Raw genomic sequence first — 20,749 nt, 5'->3', positions numbered from 1 at the left:
GAAACTGAGCAAACTATTTTAACCAGGGAATTATTCCATGATCTAAAACAAAGAGAAAATCCTTATGTAGCTGGACTTGAGAAAACCTTCATAATTTTAAGAAAAGTAACAAAGATAAGAGTCTTTGGAGATTACTGTTAATCCTGATAAAAAAGAGTACCGCCGATAAACGGATCTAAATTTGCAAGGAAAACTGTTCTAACAAGGGTTTGTCAATGCAAAGAAATTATTCATACCTTGATATAAAACGTGAAAAATCTCTGAAAATATTACCTCTATTTGAAATTATTGTACCGCAACTGATATAAAGTTGTACCGTTCAACAGTTAATTAATGGAGAAAGAGTCGCAACAGCGAGGATTTGCAATGAATTATTACTTATGCTGCGATTTGCTCACCCAAGCTTATAAAGAAGTAGAAAAGGTCATTCGTGATTTTCCTTCACCGATCAAAACACGTTTAAATAAACCTGAAGTTACATCCACGTTGTTTTTTTGTGTTCGTCGCAAAACAGCTGCAATCAATGACGTCGTTAAGAACTAAAACTGTTGCCATCTTTATCCGAATTTGACTATCGCCCATTAAAGAAGCGCCAAAAAATCGACATTTTTAAAAAAGCTTATGCAGTCAGTCAGTAAATTCATGTCAATCTTTAGTTGCTGAACGAATCAAGGTCGAAATATTTCGTAGGAGATTAATTAGGGCTCCTTTTCTAACTCGGCCACACCCATCTAAAGAAAGTTTGTCAAGTCTGGTTCTTAATCAATGAATTTAAAACAGCGTCCAGCTAAAATCATTTTAATCTGCGCATTCACTAAACATCTGATTACATCCATTTTCATTTCACCTTAAGTTTCCTTGAGTAACCTGGAAGTTGCCGATAACAGACATAAAAGGAAAGTTTTGCTTCGCCAATATTTTGTGGACTGTCAAATTTTTGGCTGGTAAAATTATATTATTGTTTTAAATCTGCAAGAAAGGCAGAACGATACAGAAACCGGAAAAGCTGATAAACAAAAATAGTTTTGAATACTGTAAAGCTGAGACTGTGTGATGCGGGAAATGAACGCACCATAAACTAGTAAACTGGGGACTAGTCAGTCGATTTCAGGTCAACTTTACTGTGACTAATCTTACTTTCATCGACCCATGACGACCAAACGGAGATTCCAGAAGGTGAAATCTATCAGTGAAGGTCGCGTTTACAAGATTCAATCAGTTTGGAGTCTCTGTTGTTAGCTTAAGTCAACGACGTGATTGTTGAAATGATTCTCGGCGGACGATACTGTCTAACACACCCTGTCTGTTTGTAGTTTTGTTTTTGTAACTAATTTTTCCTTTTCCTTTTTTTTTTTTTTTCTTTGAGAATGTAACGCGCATTATTTGTAGTTCGTTTCTCTGTTCAAAACATCGCAGTGGCCTTTAAGAAAACTTATAAAGAAGAACGGGAATGGAGGGGAAACGAGCAAAATATTGAATGAAGATCTGTCAACTCCTCAGCTTTGAAAATTTCGGGTCACGTAATGATGAAAAGTGTGTGAGTTCCGGATTAGAAGTATTATCGACATTCTTCTGATATTAACGAGGGTTTCCGACGCAAATGTCAGAAAGACATCCTATTAGTCTGCGACATTTAGGGATGCCACCATAACCACAACTGATAAAATTAGCTTCGTCGCGTGGTTGAGGCGTGGGGGGGGGGGGGAGTAGGGGAGGGGGGAGAGGATGATGCTTAAAACTGGGTATTTCATTTAAAATCTCAACTATCGGACACTTTCGGCGATTCTTCAAAGTCCTAAAACAGACAATCGCAAGTTCAATCTCTCTGTATTTGAGGTTTTTCCAGAATTACTGCTTGTTTGAAAACCTTTTTTAGATGAACGACGAAAAACTGAGGTGGTTAGGGGTCGGGAAGGCTTAGTCATGGTGGTGCCACCATAAACGTTTTCAAGGGTGTAAATTTTAAAGGGTATTTGTGTGAACTTGGAAAGGTGAAATTTATCTTTCAATCCGTTTATAGCCCGACGCGACGTTTTTTGTCTGAGCCCTTTTTTTTGCACGTCTTAGAAACTCATGTAAACAATTCAAGTTTGAAAGCATTCTGAAAGGCGGGCTGTTGGTGCACACAACTTCGGTCTGCTCTCTCGTGTGCGCTCGGCAAAAACACGTGCGCGCGCGTGAGAAGACAAGTTGTGCACTCGCTTGTGTTAGTCGGTGTCACTGAAATAAATCGAGAACCCACGTAAACATGTTCGCCAAAATGATGAGACTAAGGTATGAAGTAAACTCCGATAATAATATTCATAGTTATGATAGGAAGTATTTTAAGGACATCAACCTTCTTTCAAACATAGATTTTGCTCTTTGGAAACATTGTGAAATGGTCAAAACACCGTCCTCTTCTAAAACGACAAAATAGTCCTTACAGCTGGTGATTTTTACGTGGAAAACATCGCACAGAAAGTTAGGAATACCGCTAAATCAAATAAGCATGTAAACTTCTATCTTTTTTTGTAACAAGAAGAAGTAAAAGATTAAAACTAACTTTCTTACATCTGCCTTCTATCCTTTTCACTGGCGAAGGAATTATTCTAAGAGCCTTTCCTTCGCAGGGCAAAATACGTTGCCCGTACAGCACAATCTGTTCTTTCTTTTTTCATAAGAATCTTTCTTTTACAAGATCGTTTAGGTTGAGATTAACCAAAAGTTTAAGAACATATCCAGGTGTTTTAAGAACGTCTTTATTTTCATCATTTTTATTTTCGAGAAGTAGAAAATAAAGGTCAAATAAAATGTAAAACTATCTGGTTTAACAGGCCAATTAATTCAAACAATAAGAGACATTTTTTCAGCTTTAATAATACGGTTCTCTTACTGCACGATGCACTAAACCTTAAGAACATGTTGAGAATGTTTTCTTACCGCAAAAAATTAAAAAATAAAGGAATAAGGAACATTATACACGTTTTTATAAAAAAAAGAGTGAAATTGTCCTTAAACGTTAAGTCTCTAGATTTTAATGAATATGAGTAATGACGCAAATGAAATCCATTTAAAAGAGAAACCAATTAAAGATATCATAACATTGTAAAGTTCTTTCTTTGTTTGACGAATGACTTTACTTCGAAGTTCGCAACTTCGTAGTTTTGATGTATTTTCTTTATCTAAATTAAACTGAAATCTAAAATGATACTTTATCTAAAAGATAGAATAATTTAGCTGCTCTTGATGTAGTCGAATTTACCGAAAATGAACCATCCGATTCAAATTTGGATTATCGACCGGAACTTGACTTAATGAATGCCAATTTGTGCTGGAAATGGAGTTGCGCTTTACAAAAAGGACAATTAATCATCGAACGACTCCAGCGGGTCTGTTCACCTTAGATGTAAAGTAATACCAACAAAACCCCGGAGGCTTCTTTTCCGCAGATGAAAATTTCTCTTTTTGGATTGATATTTGCGCAACACAAATCAATGATTATTATTATTTCCGTCCAGAGTAGAATAGAAAAGGTTGTTTTGCTTTTCGAATTTGTATGAGTTTGCGTTCTTTATCTTCCTGCATACGGTTGGGGATTTTAAGTCGAAGCTTGAGATTGCGCAATGATTTCTACGTCATGAAATACTGATTTTCCGTTTATATCTTCAAAAATTGTCTTTACCAGTAGAAACTCAATATTTAATAGTTTTTCAAAATGGACAAACTAAAAAGAGACGAGAGGTGACGAAAAGAGGGAGGAGATTTAGCTTATTTCAAGGTGAATAAGATTCACAAGAAAAAAAATGGAGATGAAGCTTAAACTATCTAGACATGCACAGACTGCGACTTTCGGTGTTTGTCGACGTGCAGAAATATTGAAATTAGATCAATATCGAGAAGGCGGAAATTTTTCCAGACGTGGTAAAAATATCTTCTGTAAGGAAATATAATATATCGTGATGATGTTGGTCACTTTCGTTTGGAAGAAAACCATTAATTTATTTTGCAATATGTAATTTGTTCTAGATACTCACTAAGTTAGAATTCCTTCGGGCGACGATCTTATCAAAAATAAATTAAGTTGAATAAATTCACACTAAAATTTCTAAATATTTTTAAACTATTTTAAATTATTTCTTTGCATTAGTTTTACTAGGCCCTCACAAGATAAGAGATCCTTTCTGAGTCCTAACCCTAATATCTTCCTCTACCCTCGTCCGCGGAAGTTTACCTAAAAGTTTTTATTTACATGAATTAGAGAAACCTCAACCACCAAACGGTGAGAACAACCGTAGCTTTGGTGGCCACGGAGAAAATAAATACCAATAACTAAACATGTCTTCAACACCGAAGACAACTCCAGAAGGAAATCAAGAAAAAAACCTCATCGAAATAAATAAGTTAGAGACCTTATTCTAGGAGAGGAAAGCGTAGTAGAAATACCATCACTGACAAACCTACGGCCTCCTCTCTTGCAACGTACCACTTTAAAAATAAGTCTTCTTGTCTTAAATAATTATGTTTTAGGTTTAAATAAGTGCGATAATCATTTCTTCCGCGTTTGTCCATTTGCAATGCGCCTTTTCAACATTTCATACAATTCCTCCGTAGTGACTTCTGTTGTTAATTGTCAAGTCTCGTTCAGCCGATCAATCACGCAATGACCCCGACCCATGCTCTTCTTTCTCCTCTCAATGCTCAATTGTCTCGTTTTCGTCTTCGCTTATTTTCTCATCTTCATCAGCAACAATGTCACACTTGACGCCCTCGAACTCTATCCACATGTCTACGAAATTCAACATAGGGTCAGGTGAAGTACGTCATGGAAGTAACTACACGAGAACATATTTAAAAGTCCGAAAGGGAATGTTTCAAAGCATGTAACTCTCACATTTGCACAGTTCGTGCAACAAAAACCTAAAAGTTAAACATGACCGGTGAAAATTTCAAAAACGTGTTATTTGTACCACACCTGTTCCAGCGATGGCCTTGGTACCCTCCGTGGGAAATTCGTATGGCATTACGTCTCCTCCCTGGAGAGTAAGAAGCACTAATGGCAATACGCTTTCATAGCCAAGCGCAATACACTGACCCTCTCCCACGGGATGAATTGCTGTCACCTGCAAAATTGAGGAAAAGGAATTGTCCACATGCATAGAGGTTGAAAGCGTTTTCAACACCTCGCAAAGTGCTTTCTAAGTTATACAGCTTACAAATAGACTCGAAACTGGTAAAGTATTTAGCTGACCTCAAATTTGAGCTCAAAAGAACGCATCATTCCTCAGTATCAGACATAACTGCCTTCTGAATACATGAGAAGCAAATCAACTGCGTCTGACTCGTCTTCGTCGTCGTCTCTTCCTTTTCAGACACGGCCACCGGCTAGTCTAGTCGGCTGGTCTCTCGCGACCCCGGCGGGGCCACAAGAGACGAGCACTACCACGAAGGAGGGGATGATGGGTAGGAAGAGGAGAGAAAGAAGAAACTTGGTTTCTCCCATTTTGCCCTGCGCATCTCTCGAGCACTTCCGTCGTTGATATTTAAAAGAACGTAGATTACTGGGGACGATTAAATAACCGCATTTTTTGCACCTCAGTGGGAGTACGTCTTACCTTATCTGCGGTGAATGTCGCCTTCTGTGCGCCCGCCCTCATGTCCCACATGATCAGCGTCTTTTTGTCATAAGAAACCACGATGTCTCCTTTGGAAGCCATGATGTTAATTCGCAAATTACTGAAATGGTTGCTGGGAAGAATATGGATAGGGGTTGCTAGATTGCGAGAAAAACAAACAAAAAGTTATTTAATAGAGAGATAAATGGCACGATTAAAAGATGACACATGAATTCAATAAATACTACCCGCGGAAGTCAGGGGAGAGTCTATCAGTGATGTTGCAGCTTACAACAGGGCCCAGGTTTACGCGGCCGGAGAAGCCCATGGACTAAGTCGAGAGATATTCTATGATACTCGAATTCATGCCCCATGACAAGAGAGCTTACCTTCCTCGATATCCCAACAAACAATGTTCAAATCTTTGTGTGCTGTTATCACCCGGGTGTTGTCCAAAATTGTCAGAGAGATTGTGTCTGTATCATTTGGGTAACGCAAATCGTGCAGTAACTCCTCTGAAATTTTAAAACACACTTTTATGTTTAAACATAAAACGATAAAAACGAACGATAAAATCCGACGTTTCGGAGTAGTCATGGCTCCATTATCAAGGTAAAAATATATAAGATAATGCAAATTACAGCATTTAAAGCGATTTTGGGGCGAAAAATTAACATCAAAGGGTTGATATCAAAGGGTGCGAAGATCATGAAAATACTCTCGCCCGAATGGAGTCTAATTGTACGTTGAGATTTGGCTTTAAAGCTCTTATAAAAAGCATCTCGTACACTAAACAGTCAAATTTGTTTCTGCATTTCTTGAGCACTTCGAAACGCTTTAGCAGGCTCTGAGGCATCGTCCCGTGCACGTTTATGGCAAGTCGGTTATCTAAACCATGTGATAAAATTTTCGTTAGGAAAAGAAAAGCACCTAGTCATACTCACTTTTCCTCATATCCCACACCGCCGAAACCCGGATATAGCTCTCTTTTTTCCCTTTCTTCGCACTGGACACAAAATAGTCACCGTCCGGTGTAAACCCAGCGTGCGTCAATGTTAGTCTCTCACACCCCTCCCTCTTAATAACAAAAATTTGCTCTCTAGTCTCCAAGTCCCACACGTGCAATTGGTCGGCCGGCTTGGGTGCATCCCATACGACGACTGTTCCTTCTGAGTTCACCAGAAATGAACGGATATCATGGCCTGATTTTAACGTGGCCACTTGATCTCCCGTTTCGATGTCGTACAGCGTCAAATGTTTACGATCGTGTGAGTAGGTAAGGATTTCAGTGCTATCGTTCACAACACAGACATCGTCTACACCGAGGAAATCATAAGGAGGGATTTTTCCTTTAAGGACGTTGACAACCCTCCACGTATGTAAGTCCACAATTGCTACGTTTTCTTTGACGCGAATAGCAGCTCTTCTGTCGTTGATGATCTGAAGGTAACTTGTTGTTATACCAGTTACCTTGCGTAGTGGTAACATGGTCGCTAAATCCCATATGGTCACACAGAAATTGTCAATCCCTAATCGTCCCAGCGTTACCAGGTGTCGAGAATCACCAGGAATGGAATAAATGTTCAATACTGTCTCGGGTTTTTCTACTTGTTGATGGACATCTTCTCGGGTCAAGTCCCACACTCGGACGACATTGTCGCCGCCCGATGTTAAAATGACGTCATAGCCGACAGCAAAAACTCTCGAAACGAAGTTAGGGTGGGGTAGGACATCTTTCCTTTCGCCGCTTTCGAGATCAAGAAGGGCGACTTTATTTTCTTTAGGAAACACAAGCATATTCTGGGCGGGGTCCAGGGACAAGTTTCGAATCCAATCGTCTATTTTGCATTTGTATGTTCGCAAATGCTCACCACTATCGACCGAGTACAAATCTATCTTCATTTTTTTGGCAACAAGGACTTCGTTGTCAGATTTCATTGCTACTTGGGTAAGATGAAGGAATTCTTCTTCGTCCTTCTCACTAAAAACCTTTATCGCATGAAGAATTTTGTAGTCAGACGTATCGATCACCTTCAAAGAGTTTTCATCTTCTTTTGAGTTACATATTACGGAGTCGTTCCAGGAGGTTAGTAAACTGTTCTGACCTGCGCCACCGACTGGAAAGATGCCTGAAAATTGGTGCAAAAACTTTCCAGAAGAAGCAGAGATGACGTGTAAACCTTTTTCTTTGAGGAAGACCACTTTGGATCCCTCTTCGCCGGCTAGTGTAAACGGAGGACAACCCTCAAAGAACTTGACTTCCACTCTATTATTCAAATTCACGAAAAGAAAAGAAGCCAAGTCATGTTACTTCCATAAATTTGGTAAAATCATAAGCAACTGAATCTTAGATCAAAAAGGGTGTCCTTAAGTCGCGACAAGTTTAAGTTGTTAAGATGTCGGTTAATATAATCATAACATAGGATTATAGAGCAATTTTCAATTGAGTTATTTTTGCTTTGCCTCGCTCTCTCTCCAGGAAACTCACACTATTCTCTCCACCATTGAGACGCAAATCGACTACTAATCGTGGCTGGAACACCCGCGTTTTCCCGCGCGTTTTCTCGCGCGTTTTCCCGCGCTTTTGCCGGATAGTTTGCCTGTTTTACTATGAGTTCTCAACGGCTAACGATAACGTTTTCTTTTGTGATGATTAGGCGTAGTGATCACTTTGGTTTCGGTTTTTCGACGATCAATTGATACTGTTCTCACAAAGATAAAAAAAAAAATTCAAAGTAAAAACACGGAAACAGCACGCAGCGGGGGAAAAGGTAAATGACCTGGGAGTGAAGGGTTTGAATTCTGAATCCAATGATTATATTGTGAGGGTGGTGCATGTTTTCTGGACCAATAACAGAGAAAATTAAAGTAAAACCAATGTACTCACGGATCACCATCGACTTTAAAAAATTGAAAACACCGCTATGTTATGACTAACATGGCAAAAACATAACTACTGCAATCAAATATCACCTTTGAAGTATTTCTCCAGTTTCAAACGAGATCAAACTAATTCCAGTCTTAGAAGACACGATGATGACGTCATCGTCACAACCACACGTGATCATTCCAATCTCATCCCCAGCCTCCGGTACGGTCAGGAACAACGAGCCGTCGTTATTGTCCCAGACCTTAACGACTCCCTCTTGTGAGCCTACACCAAAAAAAAAAAAACGATTAGCTGGGATCTTATTTACAGTTAAAAAAAAACGATTGGTAGAAAAAGTAGGATTTATAGTCCACGTTTAAAAACTAACCTGAATTTAAAAAAATGGAATCGTCGTTGTTTAACAGATGTTTAGTATGAGTTACGTTAAGTTAAACAAGCAACCCCTCCTGAATTTCAGGATGAGGGCGAAATAGTGTCTCCAATGGGGTTGTTAAGAGAATTGGAGTTGATTTTTAAACTACGAAATTCTAGCGAGTAAGGAAAGTAAAATACCTGTGACAACGTATTTTCCGTTGCTAGTTGCCGCCAATCCATACAACACACTAGCGGAGTTAACCACGAGTGTGTGAACCAACTGTCCGCCTGGGGGGGTTAAGAAACCTCTGGACGGTATGAGTACCGGCTCCGGAGGGTTGCGAGAATCCTGGACTAGTTTGACTAGGACCTGATGATGAAAGCGTGCCACCAATTACAAGCGCGGGAAAACATATAACCGGTGACATGCGCGGGACAACATTCCAGTGACATGCGCGGGAAAACATATAAAGCGCTTACATGAGCGGAAAAACATTTGAGCGCTGATATGCGCAGGAAAACATGCAACCAAAGACACGCGACGGCAACATGTTACCGTGGACGAGCACGGGAAAAAAAGTTACCGGAGACATGCTTGGAAAAGTATATAACCAAAGACAAGCCAAGAAAAGAAACAAGTATTCAGTTACTTATGTGACTGACCTTACAATGAAGGCACTGATTTGCTTAGAGTCACACACTTACCGGGGATAGATTGGTTGGAACAACATGAAATGGATCCTGCACTTTACACTGAAAAAAAAAACAAAAAATACCCACATAAGTGTTGAAAAGCTTACAGAGGCCAATTGTACTAAATTAAACAAACGAAACGGAACCTAAGGGAAATACAAAAGCTTCAAAATCAAAAGATTTAGAATATGTTAAATAATCTCTTGAGAAATAACCATGCGAAGTTAAGAGATACGACAATACTGTGTCGAATTGCGAATGGAAAGGAAATTCAGGCTCTTTGATGTAAAAAATAGGCAAAAGAATCGTTAGATCAGCGTGTAAAACGTTGTGGATTATAAAGATATTCTTTCGGATATAAAGATATCTTCTCGTACAGCAAACGAAAGACAGAATAAACCATGATTACAGCTGCAAATAGGACACTGAGAGCATTACCTCGTAGAGCCTGCCTACAAACTGCGCTGGTAATTGGTTGAGGTCGCTCAAAATAGCGTCTTGTGCGAGTTGGAGAGTTTCTGCAACAGCGGCAATGTCTGGATCATTGAAAGCGTTCATAGCTGAATGGAAATTATCCAGCACCGACCTGTAAATTTGACAAACAAAAAATTATTGCTGTATTACTGGTGAAAAAAAAATTGCAGCAGATGGGATAGCAAGGTTCGCATATATTATCTCCAACGCAGTTAGCTTGCGAGCGGTTCCTCGTCAATAGCTCTTCGGCACGAGCGGAGGTCTTGGGGAAGGCGAGCTGGGAAGAGGTCTAGGAATGGTCTAACATATTTAATCATTAGCGCCAGACCTCTGAAAAACCTCTTCCCGACTCGTCCCAAATCTTCCCGCAGGCGGAGAAATGCTCCCCGCAGCGTAATGATGAGGGCGGGCTCGCTGGCTACAACAAATTAAGGGTTTTTTTTTAATCTCCTTTCTTACCTCAGTGTGCGGACTTCTATCTTGGTACTTAGCCACTCAAAGTTGCAGAGAACTTCACTCTTTAGCTCATCCAGCATCTGGCTGCGAATCAGTTGTACGGGAAGTTCATGAAGTTTTCTTAAATTGTAACGACCTTTGGATAATAACAAGGGCTGTCCTGAAATACTCGCTAAACGCACTTGCTTGCCGTGAATCAGGGTCGTTTCTTTGGTGTCTTCCTCTGTAAACAAAAAGAACGTTTCTTGACGAGAAACCGCGGAGTTTCCACCTAACAGATGCTGTTTCACGTTACCTAATGTAACTCCCTTTGGTTTCCCTGATTTACTATGACATTCGCAGTGTGTTAGTGCTTAACACAATGGTGTTAACTCTGGTGTTAAATTACTCTGCATACGAACTGAAACTTCAAAAGCGTGACTTGTATGCTAGAATCTAAACACAAGGGCACTTTTTCTTTATTTCAAAATTATGCTGGTTTATAAAAAGCTTCGGCAGCTTTTATCTAAAAGGAATTACCCCAGCATGGTTACTTACCGACGTAATTTCTTCCCAAGAAGTAATCAGCAATATGGGTGTGTAAACGCTTCTTCTCCACTGCATCTGACAAGTATCTGTCTTCCGCAGCCTGAATAAACTGACGGTGATACCAACACGTGACCTGAGTTCCATCCGCTCCCCTGTCCACTAAGTAAGAGGAGAGATCCGCCCTTATTCTGACCCACAGCAAGGGGGGGAGACGCCTGATCGGTGGGGTCCAGTACTGAAAAACGTCATGGAGTAGGTCTTCATCACAAGACAGGATATCCTCGAGTTCGTTTGTAGTGAGACCAAGAGAAGCTGGATATAAAGGGAGATAATAATCTTATTACGCAAAGAAGTAAAAAATAAACAAATAGACAGTGTACACTTCACCGTCCTAACTAATCCATTGCACCGGTTTTGCTCGACGAAGGTCTGTGATTGGCTCCTTGAGTTACTGTCCTTTGCTCTGAATGGCCACCGAGATTTCTTTGCTCTTTGAGCCACTCCGTAAATATGCGCTCTAAAGCACAAAACAAAACCAATTTCTCACGACTTTTCACCAGAGAATGCAACGCAAGGAGCCACTGGTGTTTGAATGTCTGCTACGCAGACATGCCTTTAGTATGGATTTCCATCCGTTTTCTCGACTTGTGGGCCTGTCATCGATGTCTTCCCATAGTCCGCTGTTTACCGCCAAAAACTCGCCTTTCCATCCTAACTCCTGTAACGATTTTTCATCTTTTCCGGAAAATTTCAAGATAATCTACCCAAGATAATCTACGAAATTATATTAAAGTTACCTGCTGTAATATATCCAAGAGCGCGTCGCACAAGAACCTCGCCATGGCTTATTTCGACTCTTTCCAAGAGCTTGTCAATAGCCTTTCGTATGGTCGTTTCTAAACAGGTTTCACTGATAGTGGAATATGATCTCCAAAGTCTGGTCTCATCATAAGAGATCTTTAGAAACAAAGGAAGGGGACACTTTTTGAAGGCGTCTTTGAGCACCTGCAACTGACGGTCCTGGAGGGTTCTGTTCTCAGACTTCAGCCAGTTGGTCAATATATCACTCACGTCATCTGAAGACAGTTCAGGGACCGACACGAAACATTTTGGATGTTTGAAGAGAGCCTGAGATAGAAAAATGATTAATGAACAAGCTGGACAGAAGTTCAGGAAAATTAGCGCATGATTGCGCTAATTTCGGAAAAAAAAAAATCACAATTCACAATTGTCGATCAGAACAAGAGAAAAATATTACAAACAGCCCACAACAACTCTAAGCAATTTTAAGCAAACTGCCTTAAGTAAGGGAAAATCGCGAGTGTTCAAGGTGGGATTGGTTTTAGTTTTGCATCTTATTCGGAACTACGGGATTGACGTGAGTTTCCGCGACCCAACATTGAGCGAAGTAAAGCAAAGCCAAATAAATCTCAAATCATTTCAGGATTCCTTTTGACACTCCATTACAAGTTGTTCAGGTCAGTAACTGCCTCTCAATTCTGGATTCTTGCTCTCTTTTGATTTACTCCTACTGGCTTGCTTGAAAATGTGTATCAATAATTTGATATATGTTTTAGTTTGGGGTCCGTATAATATTTCAATTTCCAGATAAACTCACCTTAAGAATTGGAAAACATTTGTATTCTTGATCAGGAAGAGTAGATACAATAAACTTTACATGAAGAGGAAGTTGTCTTGGAAACCATATTAATTTCCAAGCACCGTGCAGTGGAGAAAGTTGATCCAAAGAATCCAAGATGATTATCAATGGGTTATCTTTAGTAGCGCTGGACAAAAAATTTGGGAACTGATCAAACACTCCCTTGGACGACTGAAATAAAAAAAAAAAATAACGATAAAAATGGAATCAATGCAGTCAGTGGGGGGGGGGGGGGGGGGTGGGGTGGGGTAAGGTACAGCTACACGTAAGCCACCGCAGGACACGTATTTCTCCGCTCGCAGAAAGATTTGAGAAGAGTCGGGGAGAGGATTGCCTGGGGTCTAGCACTAATAATTATCAGTACCAAATCCTTTCCAGCTCGTGTATATCAAGACCTCAATCCTTTCTCGCCGGCGAAGAAACGCTCGCGCTGAAGCATTTATGACGCCTGCCTGGCTACATCAAGTGAACATGAATATCTTTGGATCCGGAGTATTCCCCCGAAGCGCTTGATACTCACACGAGGAATTTTCGTTGTCAGACCGTAGACGTGTTTAATCTGTAGCATGATCGACTTCAGTACACGGAGGATGGTGGAACTTTTGGGTGTTGTGCCAAGAAACCTGCAAATTGATAAATATTAAACTTTTACCTTATAACTTTGACTGTTTCACAAGTGAAGGATCGATGTGTAATAGACACAAAATAATAACGATGACAACAATAGATATAATATTAATAATAATAATAATGAAAATATTAACACGAGATAATTAAAATGAATTATCTTGCAAACTATCAACGAGTCAGTAATTTACTTTCAGGAAAACACTATTAAATAATCAACAATAAGTGAAGATTCCCTGCTATTTTTTCTGAAGTTTAGATTATTGGTGAAGGAAAAACGGTGAAGCCAGAAAGAGATATTTTTCTCAAAAAATTAACAACTATTCACTTAAGTGAAGGTGAATGGATGCTTTCTTTCGCAAAAAGAGAATTTTAACTCATTTATCCCTGCTAAGAGTACAATATTTTCGGCCGCAAATCCCGCGCGCGTTGCATGGGGGTGAAGAACAAAGGATATTCGGAGTCTGAGTAGCCAATCAGAGCGCGTCTTCAACGCTATCCATTGTATTAGTATAGGCTAAACCAAGTCATCAGCTTGAAAGTGGAAGGTATGCGTTCCCCTGTCACAATTTCATTGTGAAACAAACCAAAAAGCCAAATGAAAACAAGTTCTGTTACAGTGGTCATTTCAGTGTTTGTTAGGGAAGTACTTGATATGAACGTAAAAAACTTTTTATTACCTGAGACATATACAACCTTTCTGATCCAACAGTTCACTTATGGACTTGGCCGCCATGGCAATAACGGACGTTTTGCCACAACCAGACTTTCCATGAATCACCAGGGGGTACCTACTTGGACTCCTGACATAATCTTCAATTTCCTATAGGTTAATGAATTGAAGTTACCACATGTCTGCCTCTGTGTCAACAGCATGGAAACCTTATTGTGGTGGGCTTTAAGTGAGCCATGGAGGTGCAAAAACCCTTTGAGGTTAATCATATGCCAATCATGAGAGTAATGAGGACCGTGACAGTGGTAAAGGAAGATGATGACGGTAATATGGCGAAAATGTTAGTTACAACAACTTAAGCTGGTAAATGACTAAAAAAGTTTGAGTTAACCAAGTTTTAGCAGGCGTGCTTCTACAGTAGGATCATTGATTCTTGACTAGTAATTCCAATGTTTTTACCCCAACGGTTGACTTTCTTCCATAAACAACTTGAAGTTTCCTCTTACAGAACAGTGTGTGCTGCACCACTTCAGAGTACAGTAAATTGTCTTTTTCAGCCTCTTTGTGCTCAGAAATACCCGCTGATATCATGTCCTTTATCTTGTTCTCAAAGTCTTTACAAAATTGATCAAGATATTTCTTGTGTTCATCAATACTTGGATCAATACCTTAAGATAAAAACAAGTGATTTGTTAGTCATGTGACGAGCTACATGTACATGACAAATCCCATTGAGTGGCAGGGGGGTGGGGAGAGGCTGCCTCATTGCTGGTAAAACTGGGATATGGGACAGTTGCCCCATTTTTGATGAGGGGAGGGGTGGGAATGAATCAGCAAAGTAATTTGCAATCTGAAATTCTTGCATGGCATAGTAATAAAACCTACAGGTCTAATGAAAGGGATTCATACTTCCCTTGCCTTCACCGGCCATGACAGCTGCTTAGATATCAAACTACAGTGTTACTATGATCATCATTAGGACATGAAAAGTTTGGCGAATATAACAGGGAAGTTGTACTTAATTTGACAAAGTTCCAATCCAAGAAATCAAGAGTAATGAAAAAAAGTGTGAATTTTAATAATTCTATGTGCATCATATTTATCATTTAATAAAGCCCAAATATAAATTCACTCATAATACATTTATCAGATCAATAATACTGCACAGAATAGATAATAATTTAAAAAAATTCTCACCATTTGGTGTCCAAGTAACATTGTAGGCGAAAGTATTTTCAGCATCCACAGCTTCCTTCATTTTCTCATTTTTCAAGTTGTGTAGAAGAGCCTGAGGATGGGCACCATCATTAAGACAAATTCCACCAGGACAATGATCAGTGTATTTCAACGCTTCTGGGTTGTCTGAATCAGAGTCCAGACCATTGATTGCACGGTGAAACCAGACACAAGATCGTTTTGGGTTTTCAACTTGTAGGAGTCCCTGTTTTATTTCCACCTCAGAAACTAAAACGTGATACAACATTCTCAAAGACAATAACTAAACATTTGAAAAACACTGAATAATTTCATCTGTTTCACAATGCTGGTAAAAATTTAAAGTCATGGCTGAAAGACTGAGAAATTTAATAAGCTTTTCCCTGAGATAAAAATTCAGCTGCAACATAAAAATTGCATGCTTTGGATCAATTTACCTGATATGACATATTTCTGCCAGATATCCTCATCATTTAACACTTCCTTTGCAGCTTGCTGGAGAAATTCCTTCATCAGATTATATTCACTCTCCCACTTTTTTTGTGCTTCTTCCTTCTGAGACAGATCACAGCTATCATTGAGGAAGTTTGGTATCCAAGTTGTTACTGGCTGGAGAATGTATGATACAGGAAAACAGTTTTCATCCATCTTGTACCACCTACAATCATAAAAAAAAACCTGTTTATATTTGACTTGTATGACCAAAAGATATAAAAGCCATCAAATTAAGTGCCTTGTGAGTATTTAGCCTGTTGGATGAATTGAGGACATTTGCCCATCAGGGTAAATCCTTGAATTACCACCTGTGTACACAAAAGGGCCTTCTCTAAATATACATTAAATGCTGTCATACAAAAAAAAAACCTCATATCTGCTAGGAATAGCATAAATTAAATAAGCCTCCCTGCCTTCTCCACTGCTTCCTTTCTTACTTGGTAAGAAGTTCATGTATTTTGTTTTCAGAGCCTTTACTGAGAATCAACTCAAACTCCTGAGCAGTAATTGATGGCATTAAGGGTCGATAACCATACTTTTCTGACAGCAAAGTCTGTTAAAAGAAAAGTCCACAAAATAGAAATCACTTGTAAAGTATATAAATGAATCCTTAGTCATTCCTTAGTTCAGGTAAACATTTTATTGAAGAATTTCTTGTAATGTTTATTTCCCTCCAGCCTCAATTAGCTTTGCTATTTTGCAGGTAGGGATTGTTAGATAATTATATATTTTAATTCCTAACTAGGTAATTAAATTTTGTTGTTGTTGTTGTTAGCAGTGAATATTTTTATGTGGAAATCAAATGACAATCAGTTACTAAATGTAAGAGGTATTAATTAATTCAAAGCATATAATAGAGGTCTCTTGATTAACCTCTAAAGAAAGGAAAATGAGTTTTCGATCAATCCAAATACTCACCACAAAATTTGGTCCTACAGAGATTTCTTGACAGGCTTTGATTTCCCGTAAACACAGCTCAGTTGTCATGTGTGCATCTGTAGCATCATCTCGTACTCCCCAGCGCATGTCTACAACCTGAAGTTAAAAAAAAACAAAAAACCAAAAAAGTCATGAGATTGGTGCTTAATTTGTATAAGAAGTATCGCATATTAAGAATCTTTTTATTAGATCATGCCCTTTACTGGTAATAAGGGGTATCTGTCACTAAATAGTCTGTTTAATTGACTGATGGTTGGTCAATGTCAGTCTCGATGCCTTGATAACCAATGGCTAAGAACATTTCTCTGACATCAACTGACTACTGATCCAGTTTCTCTCACCCTTCATCTAGCAGCGACCAACTTCAATATCAACCAAATACTGACAGATGCATGGATAATTCATGACATGGAAGTCTAACTTAAGTGCATATGTTATTTACATTTAGGCTGTTTGGTAAACATTCAGGAGATCAGAGAATTCTCTGCCTACAACACAGATTTCTCTTGTAAAATTACAAACTGCTGTTTTTCACCAACACTTGTATTATGTCCTACAGTTATTTTTCATTACATTTTACCCCTCACATGATATTTCTTATAAATGAAAACCCTTCACTGACAGATTGGTTTTAATCAGTAGCAGAGTCTGAGGAAGAGTTATTAATAACATACAACAAAGAATATGCTCTATGAGCTAGAAAATACTCAATTTTAGAATTCTACCCACAACTCTGAGGCTGGTAAATGGTTACGTAGAATCCAGCAACTAATAAAAGATCTTTAATACAATAATTAATTACTGTTCAGTTGAGATTCACCTGGAATTCGTAGCCTCTCTTCTCACAAAATTGTCTCAGCTTTGGATACACATGTTCCATGAGAGCATTACGCTCATGTTCTGTGTCTACAAGTTAGAAAACAATGAACATAGTTTATCTTTAGAATGTAATACAACACAAGAACAAAAGATGGAATAAACATTAGCAGTACCTTTAATCACTCTGTATCTCCAACATACCATAGTCAGCCTATACACTATATAAAAGGAAGTATGTTCCTCTCCCATTTGGTTTAAGTCATCTCCCTTTTAGCTAAGTAATGTTAAGTGCCATTCCTTACCAGTGAACGTGGAGCTAAGGAAGATCCGAACGGTCCTTGAATTCAGAGGGCAGTTTTCTTCTATGAAACCTCTCAAAACTCTCTCAGCCCTTTGACCTAAATCAGATCTAGAAAACAAAAACATATCCACTGACTACTATGATTACTTTGGGAAAATTTTGTTACATTCACAGCAAAACTGGTTTACCTTTTTACAAAGTCTAGTAACTGCCCTAAAAGAGCCACATCCTCATAAAAGGAACTGGATACTTAAGCCTGTTTTGACTGCAAAAATAACCTCTTACCAGAGGCCTGTTAACAAGTCAAAAATGGCTTTTGTACAAAACTCAACTATTGACTGCAAAATGACATGACATACATGTACCTTATTTAAACTGTGGTAACATACATGCAAAATAAATCACATTATATGATTCAAACTTACCTGGTTGAGAGTTGGACACTCTTACGAGCAACATTTTGTCGGTCATTACCATTTGTAGCTTTCTTCAGTGGCACAGTTTTTGATGCTGGTTTCTTTGACTCTGAAGTTTTTGTGACTTTATTTACAGCTGGTTTGCCCTTATCACCAGATTTTTCTGGCTTAACAGGTTTTGGAGAAGAATTTTTTGACTCACTGGGTTTCCCTTTCTCTTTTCCTTTTTTAGAAGATTCTTTTGTGGTGGTAGTTGAAGTCTGAGAAACAGGCTTCTTGTTACTTTTCAATTGCCTGTAACACAGAATGATTATATCGTCTCTTTAACCTTTAATTCCCAGAAGTGATTGACATGTAATGTCTCCCTATAATATCCATACATTATTCAGCAAACAGGTAATGAGAATACATAAACATATCAGGTAGAAGTTGTTATCTTGATCTAATACCAAATTATTGCAAATATTTACAAGGAAATGTGTAGCACCTGGAGGGAAGAATTAGAAATCAGATCTCAGGTGTTAAAGGGTTAAAAAAATTCAATGAAGGACTTGAATCACAGTTATAGGATTACTAACCCTTTAACTCCCAGATCAAATTTGTAATTCTCTTTACTGTCAACTATACAATTCTTATAATGTTAGTTCAGAGAATTTAGTATTGGATCAACTAATCATCCCCAAAGTGATCTTTTTCCTTATTCTCATCACTTATCTAGTTGATATAGTATAGATATTGTAAGGAGAAATTTTATCTTGATCACTTATGAGAGTTAAAGGGTTAATCTTAAAGCTGCCAAAGAAAGTTTGAAGAGGAAGACTTTTGTTTGCTGCTCTTAAGAAACGAGCAAAATGAGTGAGAGTTTAGAGAGAGAGACTTATTGAGAGTTCATAAAAGGATAAGTTTTTCAAATATGCTTTTAGTTTAATTTGGTTATTTGTTGGTTTTTGATTTGTAATTGTTATTGTGCAAACACCTTGCGACTCCCTTAAGTCAATTCCTTTCACTTAGTAGATAATCTCAGACACAAAATTACGACTAATGGACTCTTGACAATTTAAGCTCCAGTGTCTAATTACCAAGACTCAGTAAGTAACAATTTGAGTTTTTTCGGTGAAGTCTATTATTTCTATTCATTTGAAGTGACTCACGTTATATCTATCTTTTGTACTTTACATTTGTGATAACTTGGATCTTGATCATTTCTGTAAATAAGTGAGAGTAACCTTTGATTTTGGGCAGTAATGGTAATATCAGCCATGCAAACTCGGCGTTTGAACTTGGCCTTAGATGAAAAAAGTTAATGTGATTTTGATTGAGAAGTTTAGTTGCCGGGTTCAATATTCAATCACCAAATTAAATTATGAAAAGTCAAAAGTAAGAGTAAAGTAGAGTTACTTTTGCAGCAGTACCTTCCTTCGACCTCCATATCATTGGAACCCTCAGCCTGAGTAGTCTGTCCTTCGCTTGGAGCCAAGTCTGACGCTGAAGACTTACGAGAAGGCGTATTCTTTTTCAATCTGACAGTACCCACAACTGCGTGTACAGTCGCCCGGGTACCCTTCGAACTCACCCCCGACCCCATCTCTCAACTGAAGGAAAGACACAAATTGAGGATTAAGAAATATATAAACAAAGATATCACTAGGAGAGGACGTCATATGTTTGATAGTCATCACCTGCAGACTTGACTGAGTTCGATTCAGCTGTTCAAACACAAATTTACAACTTGACCGCATGCCGTCGATCGGCCGTCCTGATCAAAGATTCCTCAACATATTGAGGCAGACAATCGAAGACAACCTTCATCTCATTAATAAGAATTACTTGTCCTAGACAAAAACGCAGGCTTGACAAACATGCATACAGAATGAGAACCCGGAACAACAGCAATAGGTAAACACGCTGAGTCAGGGATTAGTGCGGTTTGGGAAGGGTGTTTGTGTAATGCTATCGAATTATCCCAAACTGTTAAATAATAATAAATAATAATAACTTTACTTAAGTATCTGTGTATTTTTTAGCACTGCTGTGCTAATTGGGGACACTGTAAATAAGGAAACAAATATCGTAAATGAACAGAAACTTGTTAAAACCCCCAACTGGTAGGAGGCAGACCAGTTGGCTATTTACAAAGCGTGCAGGAGTTGAATTCGGGGCCACCGAAGACAAATCCATCCAGTGGCAGGGAGGAGGACTTGAACCCGGGACCTCCGGCTTACAAGTGCAGCGCCCTAACCACTAGGCCACGCTCGCCTCCTCGCCTCCTCCTGTTTTAATAACTGTTAAGGAAAATCGTGGAACCTGACATCAGGCACCTCTAAGTGTCCGTGAGAATTTTGAAATCCTTCACATCAGTTTTAAACCCTCATTTGCAAGATTCTCATGCTGGATGATAAATATTCTTCAATCTTTCCTGTTTATAGAGACTCTAAAGACCCTTTACAGCATGATATACTCTCCTAGCCCGATCTTGCCACTTGCAAATGGCTTCTTAATCGGCTAGGGTTCTTTTAGTTGTGTTGCTAAAGCATGTAAAACAGAATAAATGACAAAAAATCTACTCAGACGGCTGACGCTCAAATCGCTTGCTTATAATCTCTCTATGGTGGCAA

At 38.8% G+C, this 20,749-nt stretch overlaps 1 protein-coding gene across 2 annotated transcripts; it reads right to left on the bottom strand.

Moving 5' to 3' along the window:
• Positions 1-3,960: 3,960 nt before the first annotated feature.
• LOC113679657 (NACHT and WD repeat domain-containing protein 2-like) lies at positions 3,961-20,062 on the bottom strand. 2 transcript variants are annotated; one of them, XM_027196618.2, is made up of 25 exons: positions 19,814-20,062; positions 19,547-19,726; positions 18,144-18,428; positions 17,720-17,826; positions 17,419-17,504; positions 16,578-16,694; positions 16,097-16,212; positions 15,602-15,822; positions 15,147-15,413; positions 14,409-14,617; positions 13,957-14,099; positions 13,170-13,272; positions 12,608-12,820; positions 11,787-12,117; positions 10,999-11,301; positions 10,465-10,684; positions 9,970-10,117; positions 9,544-9,591; positions 9,037-9,208; positions 8,568-8,748; positions 6,539-7,860; positions 5,984-6,109; positions 5,595-5,752; positions 4,955-5,102; positions 3,961-4,768 (listed from the first exon to the last, which is right to left on the bottom strand). In XM_027196618.2, exons 2-25 carry the CDS (start codon positions 19,717-19,719, stop codon positions 4,674-4,676), a joined length of 5,292 nt encoding a protein of 1,763 aa, XP_027052419.2. In that variant the 5' UTR covers positions 19,720-19,726; positions 19,814-20,062; the 3' UTR covers positions 3,961-4,673. The 2 variants fall into 2 exon arrangements, with proteins under 2 accessions (XP_027052419.2, XP_089038675.1); XM_089182549.1 differs by lacking the exons at positions 16,097-16,212; positions 19,814-20,062.
• Positions 20,063-20,749: the final 687 nt, after the last annotated feature.

Source organism: Pocillopora damicornis, chromosome 9 (assembly GCF_964200805.1).
Source record: "Pocillopora damicornis chromosome 9, jaPocDami1.2, whole genome shotgun sequence".
Lineage (NCBI taxonomy): Eukaryota > Metazoa > Cnidaria > Anthozoa > Scleractinia > Pocilloporidae > Pocillopora > Pocillopora damicornis.
Note: the sequence above shows the minus strand (reverse complement) of the source record. Positions and strands in the feature narration are given on the sequence as shown.